This window comes from Candoia aspera, chromosome 3 (genome assembly GCF_035149785.1).
Source record: "Candoia aspera isolate rCanAsp1 chromosome 3, rCanAsp1.hap2, whole genome shotgun sequence".
In the NCBI taxonomy this organism is placed as follows: Eukaryota; Metazoa; Chordata; class Lepidosauria; order Squamata; family Boidae; genus Candoia; species Candoia aspera.
The window spans coordinates 172,790,895-172,814,132 of record NC_086155.1 but is presented as its reverse complement, the minus strand read 5'-3'; the positions used below and the strand labels follow the sequence as shown (position 1 = coordinate 172,814,132).

Genomic DNA, 23,238 nt, shown 5'->3' with positions numbered 1-23,238 from the left:
AATACTGGCCAATGTAGGAGTCTGTCATTTTTTCTTTTCATCCAAAAACAGGATACCATCTGGTGGAATGTGAACTCAATGTCCTGAAGCATATGGGTGTTCTTGGAAACAGTCCATGAAAATAGATCTTCCAAATCTTGGGAAATGAGATCAAATTATTCTAATTTTTTTTCTTTCATGTATTTGTCTACGCAATCAGTCATATTGAGCTATAATGCTGTAATACCCACTTAAAATACTGAAATACAGATGTGTTTAAATATTAATAAAAGGACTAGCATTTAATCTTTCACACTACTATATAGAGACATAACTCTTCTGTAAATGCAATATTACAGTTCTCACAAAGCTGAGAAATATGTGTGGCCAGTAGCTTACAGTAGCTGTAAAGACCGCTGTGATTTGACAAATTTGTTTTAACAGTTTTAGCCAGAGATGAGTTTTGGGGTTCTGGTTAAAAATTTCTACAATTCATCTCATCAGCCACAATTGTCTTGAACTCTCTAAGTGTAAGCACTTAAGTGTGTGTTCTTTTTTCAAGATTAGTTAACAGCTCACCATGCAAAAGTGTTGGAACCCCAAAAAGTATATTATTCTTATTTCTTGATGTAATTTTTTTAGTGTTAATATTTGCAGTAGAGACTCATAAACTGAAATCCCAGGAATGGGTTTAGCCCCAAGGGCCCTTCCAAAGGCAGGAAAAAGAAGGTATTAAATACAGTACACAGAAAGTGACCATATTAAATCCATTAATTTAAATTTTATTACGTCAAATTTATTTTTTCTCTTTATTCCACCGATTGCTTGGGGGAAGCTTTTTTTACTGTTTTGTATTTTATGCTTATGTTGATTACCTATGTGCATGTTGAGACCTCCCACCAAGCACTTAAAAAAAGGAACAATAAAAGGTGCAGCTCTTCTACCTGCAGCCTTTGGAATGATAAAAACCAGAGAGGCTGAAGGGGATGGCAGAGATAGGGAGAGATATCCTTGGAGGTACAGGAGTGGAGCAGGTCTGGGGCAGGGAAGGAGGAGGCAGAGAGAGAATGGGGAAGCAGAAGCCAATATTAAGTCACAATTTCTACTTTGCAAATTATTAGGGATCTAAAATGTATCTGTCTTTCCAATGGAAAACTTACATGTGGTTTATTGTACCAGAGTTCCTAAGTTTCCTTCAGGTAATTTCCAGTAATACTGAATTTGGGGAAATTTTTGTGTTTTCTTTTTCATTTTGTCTTTCATAGTAAAGAAGAAAAAACCAAAATTGCTCAATAAATTTGATAAAGGCATTAAAGTTGAACTTGATACTGCAGAAAAGATGCGCAAAAAGGTAAATTTAGTTTGCAAAGTTAAAACTGCAATTTAATGTCTGTGGGTGTCCATCCATCCATCCATCCATCCATCCATCCTCTATTACTGAATTAGTTTTTCCTTACTCTTTCCATAACAGTCATTATACGTTCATTAATGTTTTATATTGACCCATAAATACTTCAAATTTTATTGATAAGCAACACCTTTTTTGTAATGAAGTGCATCTAATAGGTTATTTTACTTAAATAGAGGACTGGGTATTCTGCAAACCGAAGTACCAACCTTTGTCATCACTTTTCTTTAGGTGAATGCCTTAGAGACCTATAAGCATTTTGGAAATCATAACAAGTGGATATAGACCAGTGCTTTGTTTAAAAGTGTTCCCACCTGCCCAGAAACAGGATGAAAGTTAGCTAATGAGTGATTTAAAAGTATTAATAATGGGGGCCATTGCCCCCCAAAATTGTTTCCTAACTATGGCTCTTAGGGGTATGTAAAGTCTTCCTCTTGATGCCCTTCACGAACATGCATCATGCCACATTGCTAAATTAATTGCTAGTAAACACTTCCTCTGGAAAAAAAAAGTGTGAGAGTGGGCATTGGCTTGGCAGAAGTGTTTAAATATCACCAATCCTTCATCAACATCAACATAACATCAAGATGGCAGTAATTGACAGCCAATAGAAACTTATCTTGTGTTCAGAATGATGTTCCTACAACTATATTTCTTTCTCATGGATTCAGTGTGGAGTTTTTATAATCTATGATACACATAGTTAATTGCAATATCAATAAACAATATAATGTTTCAGGACATATTCTTATGTTTGACCTAAAAAAATATAAAATGTCCATAGGGATTTTTCTAAGTATTTTAGCTGAACGAGGATTTCTGTTGACAAATGGCTCAAGTTAATTGCTTAATATAATGTATCTGACCTTAGGGCTGTAATAAACTTGATGATAATGATATAGTGATCAAAAATTATTCAAAGATAATCACCTCTTAAATAATTATATTTTAAACACTTTGTTGTTTATTCGTTTAGTCACTTCCGACTCTTTGTGACTTCATGGACCAGCCCACGCCAGAGCTTCCTGTCGGTCGTCAACACCCTCAGCTCCCCCAGGGACGAGTCCGACACCTCTAGAATATCATCCATCCACCTTGCCCTTGGTCGGCCCCTCTTCCTTTTGCCCTTCACTCTCCCTAGCATCAGCATCTTCTCCAGGGTGTCCTGTCTTCTCATTATGTGGCCAAAGTATTTCAGTTTTGCCTTTAATATCATTCCCTCAAGTGAGCAGTCTGGCTTTATTTCCTGGAGGATGGACTGGTTTGATCTTCTTGCAGTCCAAGGCACTCTCGGAATTTTCCTCCAACACCACAGTTCCAAAGCATCTATCTTCCTTCTCTCAGCCTTCCTTATGGTCCAGCTGTCGCAGCCATATGTTACTACGGAGAACACCATTGCTTTAACTATGTGGACCTTTGTTGTCAGAGTGATATCTCTGCTCTTAACTATTTTATCGAGATTTGTCATTGCTCTTCTCCCAAGGATTAAGCGTCTTCTGATTTCCTGACTGCAGTCAGCATCCGCAGTAATCTTCGCACCTAGAAATACAAAGTCTTTCACTGCTTCTACATTTTTTCCCTCTATTTGCCAGTTATCAATCAAGCTGGTTGCCATAATCTTGGTTTTTTTGAGGTTTAGCTGCAAACCAGCTTTTGCACTTTCTTCTTTCACCTTCATCATAAGGCTCCTCAGTTCCTCTTCGCTTTCAGCCATCAAAGTGGTATCATCTGCATATCTGAGATTGTTAATGTTTCTTCCAGCGATTTTAACTCCAGCCTTGGATTTCTCAAGCCCAGCATGTTGCATGATGTGTTCTGCATACAAGTTGAATAGGTAGGGGGAGAGTATGCCGTACTCCTTTCCCAATCTTAAACCAGTCCGTTGTTCCGTGGTCTGTTCTTACTGTTGCTACTTGGTCGTTATACAGTTTCTTCAGGAGGCATACAAGATGACTTGGTATCCCCATACCACTAAGAACTTGCGACAATTTCTTATGGTTCACACAGTCAAAGGCTTTAGAATAGTCAGTAAAACAGAAATAGATGATTTTCTGAAACTCCCTTGCTTTTTCCATTATCCAGTGGATATTGGCAATTTGGTCCCTAGTTCCTCTGCCTTTTCTAAACCCAGCTTGTACATCTGGTAATTCTTGCTCCATGAATTGCTGAAGTCTACCTTGCAGGATCTTGAGCATTACCTTACTGGCATGTGAAATGAGTGCCACTGTTCGATAGTTTGAACATTCTTTAGTGTTCCCCTTTTTTGGTATGGGGATATAAGTTGATTTTTTCCAGTCTGAAGGCCATTCTTGTGTTTTCCAAATTTGCTGGCATATAGCATGCATTACCTTGACAGCATCGTCTTGCAAGATTTTGAACAGTTCAGCTGGGATGCCCTCGTCTCCTGCTGCCTTGTTATTAGCAATGCTTCTTAAGGCCCATTCAACCTCACTCTTCAGGATGTCTGGCTCTAGCTCACTGACCACACCGTCAAAGCTATCCCCGATATTGTTATCCTTCCTATACAGGTCTTCCATATATTCTTGCCACCTTTTCTTGATCTCTTCTTCTTCTGTTAGGTCCTTGCCACCTTTGTATTTGATCATACCCATTTTTGCCTGGAATTTACCTCCGATGTTTCTAATTTTCTGGAAGAGGTCTCTTGTCCTTCCTATTCTATTGTCTTCTTCCACTTCTGCGCATCGCTTGTTTAAAAATAATTCCTTATCTCTTCTGGCTAACCTCTGGAATTTTGCATTTAATTCGGCATCACTGTTGCCTTTTGCTTTCCTTCTTTCTTGGGCTACTTCTAGTGTCTCAGCAGACAGCCATTTTGCCTTCTTGCTTTTCTCTTTCTTTGGGATGTATTTTGTTGCCGCCTCCTGAACAATGTTGCAAACTTCTGTCCATAGTTCTTCCGCGACCCTATCTACTAAGTCCAGTCCCATAAATCTATTCTTCACCTCCACTGCATATTCCTTAGGAATATTAGTGAGCTCATATCTAGCTGATCTGTGGGTCTTCCCTAATCTCTTTAGTCTGATCCTAAATCGTGCAATAAGTTCGTGATCTGAACTACAGTCAGCTCCAGGTCTTGTTTTTACCAACTGTATAGATGTCCGCCACCTTTGGCTGCAAAGGATGTAATCAATCTGATTTCGGTGTTGTCCATCTGGTGAAGTTCATGTATAAAGCTGTCTCTTAGGTTGTTGGAAGAGAGTGTTTGTTATGCAGAGTGAGTTGTCTTGGCAAAATTCTATCAGCCTATGTCCTGCTTCGTTTTGTTCTCCCAGGCCAGCTTACTTGTAATTCCAGGTGTCATTTGACTGCCCACCTCAGCATTCCAGTCTCCTGTGATGAAAATAACATCTCTTTTAAGTGTGTTGTCCAGTAGGTGCTGCAGATCCTCATAGAACTGCTCTACTTCAGCTTCTTCAACATGTGTGGTTGGGGCGTATATTTGGATCACTGTGATGTTAGATCGCTTGCCCTGAATTTGAATTGAGATCATTCTATCATTTTTTGGATTGTATCCAAGCACTGCTTTAGCCACTTTACTATTAATTATGAAGGCTACTCCATTCCTTCTGTGGTCCTCTTGTCCACAGTAGTAGATCTGGTGGTCATTTGATGTGAAGTGGCCCATTCCAGTCCATTTCAGTTCACTGACACCCAAAATGTCTATCTTTAATCTTGACATCTCACCAATAACCACATCCAATTTGCCCTGGCTCATAGATCTTACATTCCAGGTTCCAATGGTGTGTTGATCCTTAGAACATCGGATTCGCCGTTCACCACCAGCACCGTCGGCCGCTAGCCATCCTTTCAGCTTTGAGTTAGCTGTGTCATGACGTCTGGGGCTAGTTGAACTCATCCTCTGTTCCTCCCCAGTAGCATTTTGACCATCTTCCGACCTGGGGGTCTCATCTTCCGATGGTATACCAACATATCTCTGGTTGTACTGATCCATTTAGTTTTCATGGCAAGAATACTGAGGTGGGTTGCCATTACCTTCCCCAGGGATCGCATTTAGTCTGACCTCTCTGTCATGACCTTCCCGTCTTGGGTGGCCCTTCACGGTTTAGCTCATAGCATCATTGAGGTGCTCAAGCTCCAGCACCACGACAGGGTAACGATCCTTTGCTGATGATTTTAAACACTATCTAGGGCTATTTTATTTTCCCTAGGATATTCATTTTAAACCCAGGAACTATGGAATGTTGTTTTATTCCCTGAATTTATGTCATTAATTCTATTTCTTTTAGCATTATTTTAATAATGGATTTGTCAAAACATCATTGCATCTGTTCTTAAAATTGTATGTTATATCTTACCTAAGTACAAGTTATTCCACCACCTTTCTTTGATACTGTAGGTTCCGTTTCTTTCCCCAACTTTTTGCCACCTATATGTGTTGGGCTTCAATATCTATATTTCCTTGTTTGGGCATTGTGAGAGTTGGAACCCAACATATCTGGAGTGTGCTAGATTGGAGAAGGTTGGTCTACTTCTAGGGAGAAGGAGAAGGTTGGTCTACTACTTCTTTACCATATATACTTATAGTAAGCTTTCACAAAAGAAATAAATAATAATTGTAAGGATTTTTCTACTTGTATTTATGGCATCTTACTTCAGATAATGCTGTCTGACTTTCAGGGAAAAGCAGAAGAAGCTTTAAAGGCATTTGAAACTTTGGTAAGCAGGTATCCCCAAAGTCCACGAGCAAGATATGGAAAAGCCCAGGTAAAAATTAAACAATAAAGCAAAAAGTTGTGCGTGGAAAGTCAAATTTTGATGTATCTCATTAAGTACCCAAGATTTATTACTGGTTACAAATACATTGTAAAGAATTGATAGACTGTATTAGGAAACAGCCTCTGATTTCAAAATCTATCAGTTATTTTATTCTTTAAAATATACAGGGAAAAATGCAAATCCATCTCATAGGTTATAATGAGAAACTAAGGGTACATTATTTTGTTGTAACTAAGTTGGTTGGAATTTGACAATTGCTTAGACTGAAGATCATCTCAGAATTGAGAATATGCTTCCTTTATTTTTCTCTTTTAATAAGTACACTAATCAAGAAATTTTATTGATCAGAACTGGCAAAATACAAGTAGAGAGAATAGTGAAATATGGAATTTAGTGGCCAAATTAAAAGGACCATGGCAGGAATAACCACCATTTTTGAGGCCAGAACCTGACTTTGGAAGAAAACATTCCTATAAAAGTGGGGGTGAGGGTAGGGACTTAATACATTATTAATGATTTTTCTCAAAGTAGATCAGTTACTAATTTGGGCTCAGAATGAATTTTATCTTTGACTGCTTATGGAGCTCTGAGTGAATGCAACTAAGTGCCAAATACCCATTTAAAATCAGCCCCCAGAATGGCAGAAAGTGAGATTCATACGAGTGGCTCAGATAACTTGAGTGGCAAAGAGCTGAGTATAAATTGCAAATATCAAGGGCCCAAGTTACATCGATGATTTTGAAAAAAGAATCCCTTATATAATGCAGACAGGGTTAGGGTTTTCCCCTGTGCTGTGAAAACTGTGAATGGTTAACTGCATAACTCTTAACAGCAGGACCACTTTGTTGCTGTTTCATCAACAACTGGCCTCTTCTGAAAGAAGGGAACAGGTGACATAATATAACACTTCCTTACATGAATAGAAGAGGCTAGATATCTCATGTCTTTCCTCCTCTGAATGCCTTTCTGCGTCTCACATTACAAGGGATTAAGACATGCTATGCCCTGTTCTACCATACCCAGGTGATATAATCCTAAAATGAGAGTACTCCCTAATCCTGCAGTCTGAAATTACCTGATGAAAATGTAAGACATGTACTGTATAACTTCTTTAATGACATCAGTCTAAAAAACCCACAAAAGAATAGATTATAAATGCTTAAAACAAGTTTTTATTAAACTTGGTAACATTATTCCACTAAAAGCAAAATGCAGACATGATACGATTCAAAAACTTACTACTGCAGAATTCATTATGAAATTACCTATTATTAAAATGTGAGGGTCATCTTAGATGCACTTAGAATACAGTAGCAGAGGTCGCAGATTTTTTTTCAGTCTTATTTCCCTTTTGCTGGGCGAGGACAAGATCATCTTAAGTTCAGAGTCACTTTACAGGCATCTCAGCAAATAAGCAGCTAAAGAAAGACCTGCATTGAAATTGTATTGATTTTTTGAAGCAACTGTTACATCTGGATATAGAGATGGCTTACAAGCTCCAAAAATAACTTCTTAGTTTTTGATGGTATAACAGCGTTACGGATGTCTCATTATACATTTTTGTACTCAAGAATTATGTATCTGCTGTATTCAATTTTTAGAAATAAAAACTTTTGAACTCATATGTTGATCATTTTGAAATAAATGTTATCATCAAACATTCACTAATTAATTAACCTGTGCTTTAAGTTTGATAGCAATTTCAATACTAAGTAATGTTTTATTATTACATACAGAGTGAGGATGACTTAGCTGAAAAAATGAGAAGCAATGAAATACTACAGCGGTCTATCAATACCTATGGTGAAGTGGCTAGTCTGCCAAATGTCCCTGATGATCTAGTAAAGCTGGCACTGAAACGGCGGGCAGACAGGCAGCAGTTTCTTGGTAAGGTTCCAAAACCATATTTACCAGCGGATCAAATGTTTAGAAATATTCCATGTTTTGATATCCAGGAATTAGATATTATTGTGTGCCTCCCAAACTATGGGATGTGCTCTATTCAAGAGTTGAGTATCTACTGGGCAGAAAGGCAGGATAGAAATCTATTTAATTAATTTGAATATTCTCAAAATATCTCATTTGCTTAAATAGCCTGCAACGAATATCTGTTGAATTTGACAGTGATATTTAAAGAACTGTTGCACTGGACAAATTATCACTTAAGCAGCAATTTTCAACTGTGTGTCAATTCAATGAAAGCTAATGTTGTTGTGAGCTAATAATTAAAGTTAAAGGCTTTTGTGAGGAGTCAGTTTGTAATCTGGCCTTATACCTTCTCACTGTACAAGTGCATAATTTTATCCTCTTTCTGCCTGATATTTGGGACAAAGCCACATTACTTCCTGAGAAGTATTTGTCCTCATGCATTTCTGCTTAGATCTTGCCTTCTTCAAGTTATGAGCACATAATGTCTCAGAGAGTAACTGAAGAAATGGTTTAAGTGTATTAGAGTCAGATAGTTAGTCCAATTACAGACAGCAGCAACTTTACAAGTTGCAGACTTTTTCTAGCCCTTCTCAGCTTTTCCCCACAGAACTCATGCTGTGGGAATAGGTAGAGAGAAATACACTTCTGTATTTCTGGCCCAAAAATGCAGCAGGCTTGGCAACTTTGGCAAATGCTGTGGGAATCTGTAGGTGTGCTGAAGCTGCCAGACTGAAGCACCCTTGGCTCATGCTGAAAGTCTTCCAGGAGGCTATAGGCAATCTTCACAGCAAGTGCTGAAGCTGCCCAGAATGCAAGTGGCCAATGCTGATAGAGAATGCTAAGATGACCCTTTTCCTGCAGCTCCAAGCAATTGGAGGTAACACAAATTGTTTTGTCAAAGTGATTCATGTTACCTCTTACATCTACAAGGAGAATCAGGTCACCTCCTTGCACTAATCTCTTTTTTAAAATGAATCTAATACAGGCCGAATCCAAATACACCTGTCCATTTTCAGTGGCTGAAATTGCAGTTTACAGGCTTAAAAGCTCAGGTTTTATTGTGCAAAAAAGCCCACACTCAATCATCAGTCACAAAATGCATTTCAATTGCTAATCATTCCCAGGAACATTATATTACAGAAGTAATTTAAATTTGAGTAAATAAAGATAGTAATTTTCCTAGTTTTATTTGGAGGTAGTCTACACAGTTTCAATGATATAAGGAGCAGCAAGCTTTTCATCAAATAATGTGATAATTTTCAATACATGGATTAAGCTCAGTTTATTTATACCTATAATTAATGCAGTTGAGAAAAAGGCCAACAATTTGAAATGTGCTTTATTGTCCAAAAAGAGGAGTAAGATAGGAAAAATGCTTTAATTGTGCACTAGAGGTCTCCATAACACTAGGCAATGCATGCCACAGCATAATTTTCTAAGGCATGGCTTAGAAGTGTAAGTTTTACAGCATGTTTCCAGTGTTTAATAGCACGTAGTCTGTTTCATTGTTTTAACAATCTTATTTTGCTGGCAAATTTCCTGTATTCCAAGTTGCTGCTTCATGTAGCCCAGTTACTTTTTTATTGCTTTCCCATCAAATTAGGTCGCATGAGAGGTTCAGTAGTTACACTACAGAAACTGGTTGATATGTTTCCTAATGATACTTCATTCAAGAACAACCTTGGAGTGGGTTATCTTTTGATAGGAGACAACAGCAATGCCAAGAAGGTTTATGAGGAGGTAAGCATGCTCTCAGCTTCTATTAGTATGGATAAACAAATCCTAAAATACTATATGTGATTATGCAAGTCTTTATATATAAGAACTAGTCATAAAAAAAATAATCTAGATAGTTGGATAAATAACCTAGATAAAAGTAATTGATTAGTTACTTTGCCTATTTATTTTCACAAATCTAAGGACATCATTTTGATATTCTTCTAAAGCATTAGTGGGCAGTGAGTGTGAACCTTGCAAAGTAGGTTTCCTTATTTATATGTTGGTCTTGCTTTTTTTCAAGTTCTAGGGCTGTAATTTTTTACTTCTTTTACTCCTTCCTTCTTCCTGGATTATTCAGATAAGGATGATATAGTCACGGCAACATCATAGCTGTATTTAGTCAATCAAACACAGCTATGTGACAGTACTGCTATGGATAAATTAAGCAAGTTGAGAGTGAGGACAGTGCTTCTGAAATAGTCCTGTATATATTTTCAGCCCATTATGCTCCTGTGGTGTTTGGAAAGATGTTACTATGCTAAGTTTAGTTAGTGATATCACTGAGGACAAATGAAGCAATCTAAGAAGAAAGATTGACAGGCACTGTTATAGATAATATAAAACTGTTTGCTTGTTTTCTGATGCAAGCAAAGTTTCACGAGTAGCTTGAAACTTTGATCAGCCATACCTGAGATCTAAGAAAGCATTCTGGAAAAGCAAGTATAAAAAAGATGCACTGACATATTTGAAAGATTTAGATTAGAACAGTAGAGCAACAAGGAGAGTGTGTAATTCACTAAGTGGCTATCATTCAGAGTTTAGCTTATATTTCGTTATTAAGTCAAGTGGTCCATATATGGTCAAAATGCAAGGGAAGTGTATTAGGATGTGCCATTTTAAAACAGCATAAGAGGTTTGGTCTTGTGTTTTAGATTTGTATTGCTTGGGACATAAAGTGTATTTTTTTAAAAAAATTAAGTAGAAAGGTGAAAGCCCTCTTGAATTCCAGAATTGTTTTCAAACAGTTTGCTCTTTTGAATTTGCTCTTTGCTGTTCTGAGTTTGAGCAGTTGATTTCCATTTTCTGAACCTGATGATTCTTGATAATGATGTACTTCATGATCTCCTGGCATGGTTAATGACAGGGAGCCCCTCTTATCTGAGCTGTATATATTTCTGATCTATTTGTAAATGTTGCTTTGCTACCTTATTTGTGTTCCACCATCACTTAGCACAACACTTCACTGAGTACAAAAGGTGAGACCCTTACAATTTGACAACAGGTCAGAAATGGGAGAAAGTGAATGGAGCCATAAAGAGGGAAGCTGAAAAAGTCTGGGCCCATAACCCGATGAAGCCAATTTAGTGGCCTGCTAGAACCACTGAACTGGAGCAGAGCTTATAACACAGCTGAGAAGCTGGCACAGAAAAATAATATTATCTTAGATAGCTTCAATGAGCATGCCAGAGAAATACAGGTTATGGATCTTACACATTCAACCTTCCCAAGCATAAAGAATTACACGCTTAGACAGATTAGGTTAAGAAGTAAAAGAATTCTTACTGACTTTATTCTTTGTTTTTCTGTTACATCCATCTTGGTGGAAAAGATGAAGTTCCTTTGTTCTTCTTTTCTTTCTAAATACTTAGTTTGCCCTAATCTCTCAGCCCTACAGCTGCCAAGAGCTTCATGGAAGAAAGGGGCAGAATCCTTCATCAAGGCCTGAGCACATGGCCCTGATGAATGGAGAGCTGAGCAGCATGCTTGCTTCTCCCTGGGTAAAAGAAGGAGAGAAGAGAGAAAGAGGAAGTGGGAGTGATGACAAACAGCTTCCTCAGACTTGCATTGTGGGACAACTCAATTTACATGCTAATTCACATGCTAATGAGGCATGCTGGATTTGCCAGGACTTTCAACAGAAGCAGCATGCATATTATGTGGGGATTGGAGGTTGTGCCAAAGACTTCGCAAGCAGAGTGAAATTTAGCAGAGAGCAAGACTGTCCATATGCTGAAAATATTTTCATTTGTATTAGTGTCTCCCATTATTTCTGTTGTTTGTCTGGTATATCTACTTGATTTGCACAGCCTTTTCTCCCCAGCCCTCCTCTCGCTACATTGAAATGTCTCCCATCATTTTAACAACATTAAGATGCATAGTCTTCAAGATAACCAGAATCAAGTACACTTTTTTTAAAAATGGAGGTGGAGTAACTATTTATGCATCACTGAAAAAAAGAATTGCAGTATAATTTCTAGTTACAGATACAACTATAGCAGATAATTATTGAAGGTCTGTGAATGTTAGCTGCTTTGGAGCCAATGAGCAACAAAGAATCTGTCTTCCCATGGTCACAAGCTTTTTTAAGCAAAGGCAATAGCAAGCATTTTACACAATGCTGTGGATGCCCCTCATATTATATAACAACAGAATTAAAAACGTGGCCAAACACTCTTGAAATCTCATGTGAGAAACAGAAATCTTGCATGGCTATCATGAGATTTGAGGCAATTTTAATTATTATTTGTTATTATAATGGCAGCCCTGGCATTATATGGCATGTGGGTGCCATATTGTTGACCATGGCATACTCCTTCACATCTATGAATTGGAATGAGAAATTGTAGGTCAGTTGCAGACAAAGAAACTTTCAGAAACCCTATCTGTCGTCATTATTCTGCCAAGTGTCCAGGCAGTGATCAGGTACCCAGACAATTGGTTCTTTTAGATCCAGAGACAATAAGCACACAAGTGAATAAAGAAATTTTAAGCTTTATTATTAACTTAAGCAAACAGATTTAAACAGAAACACAGTTTAGGCAGATTAAACAGAAGCATAAAAAGAATAGCATAAAGAAAGAAAAATCATACCAAGCAAGCTGATACCCAATCTCCCATAAGCTGTCAGGAGCCCCTTAATAAAGACAGCGGAGATACCCCTGGGTGGCTCCATTTCCACAGCACCCAGCGCTTAGGTCTGTGCAGAAGCTCTGAAACTCAAAAGGCAAACCTAAGGTTTTTTATCAAAGGCTGGTCCTAAAACCTCGTTACCCTGTTTCCATGGTGCAGAGGCTGCAGGATCTGACCTTGATGGGATAGTTCCCAGGGTCTGAGGCACCTGTTTATCATCCAAGAGCCTGGGAAGCTATACAGATAAGCTAGTGCTTAACAAAATCAATCTTGGGGTTTTCGCTCCCCACCCCCCTTTCAGACAGAAATAAAAAACAAGCCAGCTAATCACTAGTATAACTCAAAATAAACTCTAACCCTCTTTGTGTGAAGGAGAAAATCAAAACATGTCACTTAAACTCCTCAAAATACAATGGTCTTCCACATTGGCACTACAGTCATACAAATGCTGTTAACTACTGTTCTCAACAGCTTCAACCAGCTGAAGACCAACAGTAAGGGATGCTTGGACTTGTAATCTGCCAGCAGCTAAAGAGCCAGAAGTTAACAGCCTGTCTTCAGTGTTCTTCAGCCCTTCAATCATTCAGATTTTTAAAAACATCTCATTCTCCCTTCAGTGATGAGGCTAAATACAAAAACTTAAATCAAAGAATTATACGTCTTTAACTGGAAATCAGTCTGATGCGAAATTTGCCCTATTTCTGGGAAATGTTTTATCAGACCATCCATTGTATCACAGCTTGGAGGCAATGTCAAAAAAGGGGTAGCATTTCACTCCCCACCCCACCCCGCATTGACTGTCATAGTCTGGAACTGAACACAATACGTTAAAGATGGTCTTTGTAAGAAATCAAAGCTGCTTTTGTTTTCAAACAGCAGCTGATCTTGTTTTTACTTTTTGAAGGGCTTCCTCTGTAGCACAAGAAATCTGAAGACATGTTTTCTCTTATTCAGGCTATGCTAGTGCTCTGAACTATCCATGTAATGGCTAATGGAGTTAGGTGACTTGGTAACAAGGAAAATTCACCTACCAAACACGCATGCAATATCTCCAGAGTTCTGTGTAATGTTTGACACCCCTCCTCCCCCATTAAATCCATCGTACAGATATCAAATCCAACATTCAGAATCCTTCTTAAAATGGATGTTAGTAAATTTCATTTCTGTGAGACTGCATCCCACCTTAGAGGCAATTAAAAAATGCTACCAAAACCAGTATCTTCCATTGGTGTTGAATGTTCCTCTTCTTCCTTGTAACATTTAGCATCTGCTGTCAAGTTTGAGTTTCTCTGTTTCCACTGGGGCAGAAAATAACGTAGAACAGGGAGTTGTAGATCATGACATCACATTGCCTTTGTTTATTTTTTATTTATTGGATTTACACCCTGGCTTTTTTGTATAGGAGCTCAAGGCAGCATACATAGTGTTTCCCCTTACTGAGGTTGGTTGGGCTGAGAGAGAGTGACAGGCCCAGGGCCACCCGGTGAGTATCTATGGCTGAAGGTGGACTACAGCCTGGGCCTCCCTGGTCATAGTCCAACACCTTAACCCAGTGTTTCTCAACCTTGGCAACTTTAAGATGTGTGGACTTCAACTCACAGAATTCCCCAGCCAGCACTGACTCATGGTCTGAAACGGAGCACCTGGCCCAGAGTTCCCCAGTAACCAGTTGGGCCTCCCAACTGCTAGTCCCACTCCAGATTCCACAGTCCTACCATATAGAGAAAAGGAAAGGTAAAGTCATAATTATTATTCGTTTTGCTCTCCCTTAGGTTCTGAGCCTGACTCCTAATGATGGCTTTGCAAAAGTGCATTATGGATTCATTCTGAAGGCAGAGAACAAGATTGAAGAAAGCATTCCCTATTTGAAAGTAACATTTACATTAGGACCTTAATCTTTTTCTATTTGGGAAAGCAAAAGGCCTTTACTGCAGAAAGGAGGGCAGTTGGGATGTCATGTATAGGATCAAAGGTGAAGTACTTAATAGTAGAGATGTCCTAAAGACCGTTGATGACCTATATATCTCCAGATTTTCTTTTCCAATGTGGGGCTTCCAGTAAGTCATATTATTTTCTTGCTTCCTACCTACTCTATTCAAGAACTAATTCATATATCCATTTTTGCGTTGGTTTTTCTGAAGGAATCCTTTATCTGGTAAAATAGTAAGTTATTACATGTTGATTTAGGTACAATAATCATTTTCGTATTTGAACATTTTAGGGAGAAGCATCTTGTGTTGCATCTCCACCTCTAGAAACACCTCTATGTATCGTGGTTTACTGGCTGAAAAGTTGAGGGATAAAAGATGAATAATAACTGATTTCATAATCAGTGCGGAAATAGAAAGATACAAAACTATAGGAATACCAAGATAATGTTCGTAAAGCTCTTCAGAAAGAACTGTGTAAATCTAGTTATGCTAACAATGAATTTGTTCTTTGAATATGGAACTTTATATAGCCGAAATGACACTGTCTACATCAAAGGTATCAGCAGGTTTAGGAAAATCCAGGGTTTGCCAGAATATGGGGTGAAAATGCAAACAAACCTATCATAGGAGGAAAAAACAGCAGTTAAGTCATGAGAATGAAATGCTGGAAGCAGAAAATTTGAAAAATCATTATAAGTATGCAAGCGAAAAGAAGCATTAAAAACGGGTGGGGGGGCATAACTGGGTGGCTGGCACAGTTTCTTGTAGACCCCAGTACAATTCAGCCTTAGAGATGAATTTAAAATGACTTAACAGGTAATAGATATGGTTTTCTACTTTTTTCTAGGAAGGTCTTGAATCAGGAGATCCTGGCACTGATGATGGCCGCTTTTACTTTCATTTGGGTGATGCCATGCAGCGAGTTGGAAACAATGAGGTAGGGTGTCTACTGAGTTCATCTGAAAAAGCAAATTAGACCAAATCTACAGGGGGAGGGGTAGCTTAGTTTTAATGGCCAGGAATCTGAAATAAGAAGATAAACATCACAATCTCACTGTAGACGAGGTACTTTGCTGTCTCTTCAATTGTTTGTTTTGGGCAACCCTCGGAGCCTAGCAAGAGGCAATATTACTCATACCTTTAGCACTGGAGTGGCTCTTCTGTGCTTATAAAATGTTGAATGAGTAAGTAGTAGTTTTGGCATACTGGGACCTCAATCCAGATTGGATAAGCCTCAGCCCAATATTTACTCTTCAAACTATAAATTTTCTGTTCTAGTAATTAAAAATTGCAGCTGAACAGAGAAATAACATTCCCTTTGCCCCCTCTCCCCATTTTTAAGTCATTAAATACAACATACAGGAATTGGTTGGTTGGTTTGACATTGTTCTCTTATCCACATTTTAAGCTGTTCTTGTCCTGTGCTCATGCTAGTCTGACTCTAAGACAGCTTACAAAAACCCTGTCCAGGCTGAGATACTTTGGCAAGAAGCTTGCAGGCTGAACAGCAGGCTGCTACATTCTCCCATTGGACAATTCCCTGCTGCTATACCTTCCCACTTCTCTGTTCTAAAAAAGCAATTGCCAGTCACTTCCTTTTCTGCCCTGGTCTTCCTGGACATAAATTACTTTAATGTGTGTGTGTGTGTGTGTGTGTGCACATGAGCACATGCACACATGTGTGTACCTATATTTATTAACCAAATTTCTAGGCTGCCTAACTCCAGCAACTCTGGTGGGGCTTAACATTTTCAAAACAATAAAATCAACAATAAAACCTGATACACAGTATAACCCGGATGGAACAAATACCAAATTCTCTCCTGCCCCAGCAGAGGCAAAAAGAGACAAAACTCAACCGTACTAGCCCAAGACTTGGGCAAAAAACCATGTTTTTAGTACTCTTTTAAAGGGCAGTAAGGAGGGGGTCATGCAAATTTCTGGGGGAATGCTATTTCAGAGGGTAGATGCTAAGACATAGAAGGCCCTTTTCCTAGATACTGCAAGATAGCATTGCGTAATCAATGGGACCCAGAGCAAGCTAACGCTGTCAGAATCTTGCAGGATGGGCAGAAACCATAGGAGACAGATATTCCTTAAAATAACCCAGCCCTATGTCATGTAGGGCTTTAAATGTGACAACTAGCACCTTAGTGCACCCAGAATCCAACTGATAACCAGTGCAGACCACAAAGCATAGATATTACATTGGCATGGCATGGCCTGCACATCACTGTCCGTGCACAGTGCTCTGGACCACCTATAACTTATGAATGGTTTTCAAGGGAAGACCTGTGTAGATTGCATTGCAGTAGTCCAACTTTGAGGTGATTAAGGCATGAATGACCATTAGAAGGGCCTCTTGATCCAAGCACAACTGATGCACAAAAGAACCTGTGAAAAGGCCCTCCTGGCCACCTGCTATGACCTGCTCTTCAAGCAAGAACTGTGAGTTCAGAAGGACCTGCAGATTGTGTGCCAGTCCCAAACAGGATACTACAATCCCATTAAGAGCCAAAGAAGGAAGATATCCAGTACCCAGGTGCAAACACCCACAGCTACTCAGCCTTACTAGGTTTGAACTTCAGCTTGTTCCTCCTGATCCAAACCCTTAGAGCTGTAAAGCACTGGGACATGACTTCACCGCCATCACTAGGGAAGCCCATGATTGAGATATACTGTTGAGTATCATTGGTACACTGAGGATACCTGTCCCCAAACGGATGGATGACCTGACCCAGCTGCCTCATATAGATATTAAATGGGGGAGGGGGCATTGGGTTCAAATTCATTCCTGTTTCCAGCACTACCAACACTGACAAATCAGGCATGGAGAAGAACCATCATGACACTTCGCCTCCCACTCCCATTCCTCCCAGTTGGTTCAGCAAGATGCTACGGTCAGTGGTTTTGAAAGCCATTGAGAGATCAAGGAGATTGCACCTCCCCCATCCTGATTCTGCCTGAGGTCATCCACAAGCATGTCCAATGTTGTCTCCCTTCTAGTAATTAGAAATCACAGCTTTTAAGTAATATTACTACTATTATCAGCCTGAATTAGTCCACTGTATGATACCGCCATCTTCACTTAAGATTGTGGACCTTAATTTATCAAGCTGGTCTAGTGTAGGTTGGTAGATAGATGTTTTTCAACTTCCTAATCTAGGGCTGAGAGAGTGTGACTGGCCTGAAGTAACCAGCTAAAGAAGGACTAGAACCTGGGTCACTTTGCTCCTAGTCTCCTAGTCCAGCAACATACATACATACATACATAAAGTTAAATCGAATTCATGTATGCAAATTAAAGCATCAGAATGCACATACATCCAGGCACAACAAGCAGCTTAAAAAAAAACATTTTCATTACTGTCCTGTTTCTTCCTAACATCTTTTAGAGCTATCTTTAACTTGAGTTCTGTAATAGCACAATAATTGTAACTCCATCCTTGTAAAAAGAAAGCTGCTAGTTCAAAACCTGACAGAAATGTTGTTTTTGTTGTTGCTATTTCCCTGAGTTTCCTACTTTTCCCTGTGCTTTCTTTTCTTAAAAAAAAGTTTTCCAGTCACATAAGGAAGAAGTGAGCTGAGGGTGAAACCCTTCTATTACAGGGGACTGGAAAAATGGTGAAATGGTGCAGCATTAAACTTTAAAAAATAAAGCAAAAAACAAAGCAAGAAGGAAGCTCAGATAAGAAAAATAGTAATAAAAAAATATTCTGCCAGGTTTCCAACCAGCAACCTTCTATTTGCAAGGTAAGAAATGTGCTATTGTTCTATTACAGCACTCACGATAATAGTGGATCTAAAAGATTTTACAAATGATAATAAGCACTAACTTAGCTAAAGGGGTATTCCTACCTCTGCAAAGTAGTTAATGAATTGTTGTGGTTAGCCTGCAACAAACTGAAGTGTGTATCTGAAGTAGGTAGAAGTACTAGAGGTGATGTAATACAGAAGAGTGTACTTCAGAAGTAGAGCAGAACAACATACCCTGAGGTCACTTTGACAGTGAATGATTAATGGAAGGCAATGTCATCCAAATCTAAATACCAAAAATGGTTCAACTGGGCAACATGGGTACCTGGTGAACATGGGAGGCTGGAGCAGCAGAGGACAGTTAGGGGATTATTATTGTGTCTAAAAATGCATAGAAAGAAAAGTTGTGTTGATTTGGTATATTAGTTAATTTTCAGTGTGGTTTATATTGTAAGTGTTATTAAAAGCATAATCTAGTTTTGGACAAAAATAGGGTTCATGTAAAATGAACTTCTTTGGGTAAAACACGCCACTGAATTTGTCACTACGAGTCAGTTTTTGAATGGGCATAAAAAAATCCTGGATATGCTGAAATTCAAGATTTAATCAAGGAAAGAAATCAGTACATAAGCATTTGTAATGACCATCACTGAAGATGTACATTTATCACCTAAGGTTGCAGTCAGGATTGAAAATTAAGCTGTTCAATAGTTTGAAAGATTAGTTTCCAAATGAGTACTTTTACATAGCTGGATTAAAGTTTTAAATGCATGGAATTAGCCAAACTGCACTTAGCTATATAGTACTAGATAGGTGCTAAAAGTGGACATCAAGAGTTCTTAACTGCAGTTGTGGAGAACTTGTGCTTCTGGTCTGACTCTCTACTCCAATCTTACTATATGGATGAGAAGGATTTAGAACTATTCTGAAAAATAGTTCTAAATGCTTTTGGACAATATGCTAACAATGCTCCATACAATATAGGACCCTCTACGATCAGGGTTCTGAATCCTATGCTTTAAAAAAATATGGTATAATTCACCTTCAGATTACCCTGGTAAATTCAAGGAGGTCAGAAGTAATAGAGATGGAGTGAAACACAGATCTTTTCTCCCCTCCATAATTATAGTTAAAAGAGAGTTTAGTTACAATAAAAATTGACATAGGAAATGACCTCCTGCTTATTCAACAGGTGGTAGAAAATGAGGCTTTTCAGAGCCTTTCACACTGTCTGACAGACAGAAGCTAAGTTCAGAAGCAGAGTTTTGCCTTACATGCTGGACATTTCAGTTAAATACATATAAAGGAGTTCTTACATTTGATGCCAGTCCAGATGACTGCTGTTCATGCTCTTGGGTTCAGCAACATTATTCAAAACAAAGTATTGCTTCTCTTCGTTCTGCCAGAATAGAAGGCATAAAAGAAATAGAGAGCCTCCATAAATGTTAGGGGGGCAGGAAGTGTGGATTGTTGCAAAGAGGGAACATTGGGGAGAAGTGGGTATAGATAGCTTGAACAGGAGAATGAAGAAATCATCTTGTTTTATGCATGCATGGCATTCTATTATTTTTTATTCCTGAATAGAATTAGAGGCCACAGTGCAGGAATTCTCTTTCCACTTTGTTTCCTCTTGGCTACAAATCATCTACCACAGACATCCCAGTATCTTTTGAGTCCTGTGTAATGAGTTCCTTTATTTCCAATGTATTTTTGCAGCTTAGTGGGTAACAATAGCTTCTATGTATGACCATGGATGTATTACATCAATGATGATACCTCAGAAGAAAAAGTTGACTCATTCACAGTTGACTCATGCAGTTTATATAAATACTCATTAAATATAAGGACAGTTAAAGTGATATTATATAGTTTTGAGAATATGAAAAAAATATAAAAAATAATATAAAAATAATTTTTTAAAAATATTTTTTTCCAGCCCAGATTAACATTGCTTTCTTATAAATGACAATAATTTCAAAAATGGATTTTAAATGTATTATGTGGACAAAACATACAGTGGAGTAACGTTCTTCTGCTATAATGATCAACATTATAATTTCACTTAATAACTAATATTAATATTTTTATTATCATTGTGTTAGAAATATGCATCATTACACATGGGAATACACTAGATCATTGTATTTTTATTAGCTTAATCTTTCAGTTGAGATGCAACGATTGAAAAATATGCTGTCATTTCAATCTTCTAGGCGTACAAGTGGTATGAACTTGGGCACCAACGGGGTCACTTTGCCTCTGTCTGGCAGCGTTCTCTGTACAATGTCAAGGGCTTAAAAGCTCAGCCATGGTGGACAGCAAAGGAAACAGGTTACACAGAACTGATCAAGGTGTGCAGTTTTGTTTGTCCTTTATTCTATAGAAACTTTATCCAAGTTGATTTTAAAGTTGCCACTTTGTGTTTCTCACAATAAGCCCAAATGTACATAGTGGAACATAAGCAGAGGTGAATGAGTATGTCAGTTCTGGTTTCCATCCTTGCCTCAGTTTTCTATTTCTATTTTTGTTTTGTCTAATTTAATTTCTGTTTCAATCTGTGATTTAAAAAAAAACTGCAAGAAAATGTGTATATATTTCTATGCATATTTCTCCCTGGGTGAATCCCCTTTCCATCACCCTCCCACACACACAGCCTAAGCCAGAGGGACTTCTGATAAATGTAACTTCGGATGTAGCCCCTTATAAATCCAAACATAGAAGCAGTTTTTTGGGGAAAAAAGTCTAATACAATGTGTTCTGTTTGTTACTTTCACTAATGTACATGGTCAGTTAACCTGCTTTTTTAAAGGGGGAGGGATGTGCTTTTGAGTCTGTTTTTGACTCCTGGTGACTGCCTCTCCTAGTCCCTGCAGTTTTCTTGGCAAAGTTTTTCAGAAGTGGTTTGCCACTGCCTGCTTCCTGGAGCTGGGAGAGAGTGACTGGCCCAAGGCCACCCAGCTGGCTTTGTGCCTAAGGCAGGACTAGAACTCACAGTTGCCTGGTTTCTAGCCCGATGCCTTAACCACTACACCAAACTGGCTGTCCTCTGCTAAATCTGGAAAGATACAAATAGAAAAGATAATTATACTTTGTTTTAGAATCTACTCACATAGGTTTGCACTAAAATGAGAAATAAATAAATTCATTTCTTAGCCATCTCTATTCCTGAATAATCATTCAAAATGTAAGACTTCCCCAGGCAAGACTTCCTTACAACTGATAACATAAGTCCATTGAGTAAAATTTCTTTTGTTTCATCACTAGAACTTAAAACTGATCATTATTTCATCCCAGTTCAAATTGTTCTACAACAATATATTGGAAGGAATAGATTGTAGAAGTATATTAAGTAGCAGACACAATGAACTGCATGCTCGCCACTTGTGTTGGACAGATGAAGACAGCTATGGTAACTCAATAATTCACAGTAATTACTGGGAGGCAAGCCTTTAATTGCTGAATGTTGTAATTAGCGCATAACAGGCCAATCTATGTTTCCTCCTGCTCTCATAACTCTTAGAGATTTCACTGGGTCATTTAATTGCATATGGTAGGCAATATCAGGCCAGCTGGATAAATGGAGAAATCAGGCTAGATTGAAAGAACTCAGCAATATTTGTAGTCCTCATGATAGATGGGAAAAGGATTTATAATTACTGCACTCTGCTGTTCCTTAACTGCAATATATGCTCTAGTATTAAACTTACATTTAGAATATCATTTGGTGGAATTTTTATTCTTGTTACACATCTAGGATAGGCTTTCCTGGAACTGGTCTTCTCAACTGTATTAGTAACAAAACTGTGCTCAAATTATTTGGAAGAAGAGCTGCTATGTTTATGCTCTTTCAAGCCCCAAAGGACTTTCAAAAATGCACCGCCCTAATTAGGAAGTTGTAATCCCAACACATCTGTAAGAACACAGAATTGGGAAAAGTAATCAAGGTCAAATTATAGGAGAGACATTACTAGTCACTATTGTGTTTTTGTTTAGTTAGTGTTGTGTCCTAATAAAATTAACAGATATTTTAGCTTTCATATAGCTCTTCATGCAACGATGATGATTAAAAACAGAATGATCTGAATTTTATGAACAGGAGATGTTTAAATGTTAAGAGAGAATTTTCTTTTATATTAGAAGTCTAGTTCCTCATTATTTTCAGCTGATAACTTTCAGCAGATTTCCTTGTGAAAGAAGGTTAAGGAGAACTTACGTCATTTAAGTCTTGCATGTGAACGTTAAATTCTGTCTGTATCTTATTTGGAGACTATGATTGTTTTTAAAGAATCCTTCCTACTTCAGTTAACAGAGATTGGAAACCTGCAGCCCCCCTCTTAGGACCCTGTAAGCATTAATTCAGTTCTCTGACAGAAGCAAGTTGTCCTCATCCTGTCTCATTAATCCTCATCAGACAAGAATGAGGATGACCAGGAGGTGGCATCCCAAAAACCAGATGCTGTACATCTATACCCTCCCAGCTATGTCAAGCTAGCACCCAACCCCACCACCCCAGTCCTGAATCTGGTAGTCTCTGATCTAGACCAAAACCCTCCTCCCTTCAGTCTTAGAGAATCCTCCTGGCTGCAAAAAAATAGAGGTGTATAGGAATGTTCAGATATCCTGGAAAATAGCTGAATCAGGCAGGGCTAGGGCTAGTGTTGAAGGAAACCAAGTCTGACCACAGCTGCCATCTCTGACATTTGACTTTGGCTCATCTCCTGACTTTTCCACTCATTTAGTCTTTGGATGCTGCTGTCCAATGAGCTTGCTTTTGTATACTGAAGTTGGCCTGGATTTACGATCACAGGATTGGCTTGATCAGTTTATTAAAGTGGTAGCTCAGATGTC

General features: G+C 38.4%; 1 protein-coding gene across 1 annotated transcript in view; it reads left to right on the top strand.

Moving 5' to 3' along the window:
* ASPH (aspartate beta-hydroxylase) overlaps positions 1 to 23,238 on the top strand; it is a 113,444-nt gene that overhangs the window by 71,420 nt on the left and 18,786 nt on the right. The window contains exons 18-24 of the mRNA XM_063299968.1: positions 1,245 to 1,330; positions 6,047 to 6,133; positions 7,882 to 8,032; positions 9,678 to 9,814; positions 14,476 to 14,574; positions 15,482 to 15,571; positions 20,604 to 20,741. Of these exons, the coding sequence (XP_063156038.1) occupies positions 1,245 to 1,330; positions 6,047 to 6,133; positions 7,882 to 8,032; positions 9,678 to 9,814; positions 14,476 to 14,574; positions 15,482 to 15,571; positions 20,604 to 20,741 (788 nt within the window). The remainder of the gene's footprint in view (positions 1 to 1,244; positions 1,331 to 6,046; positions 6,134 to 7,881; positions 8,033 to 9,677; positions 9,815 to 14,475; positions 14,575 to 15,481; positions 15,572 to 20,603; positions 20,742 to 23,238) is intronic.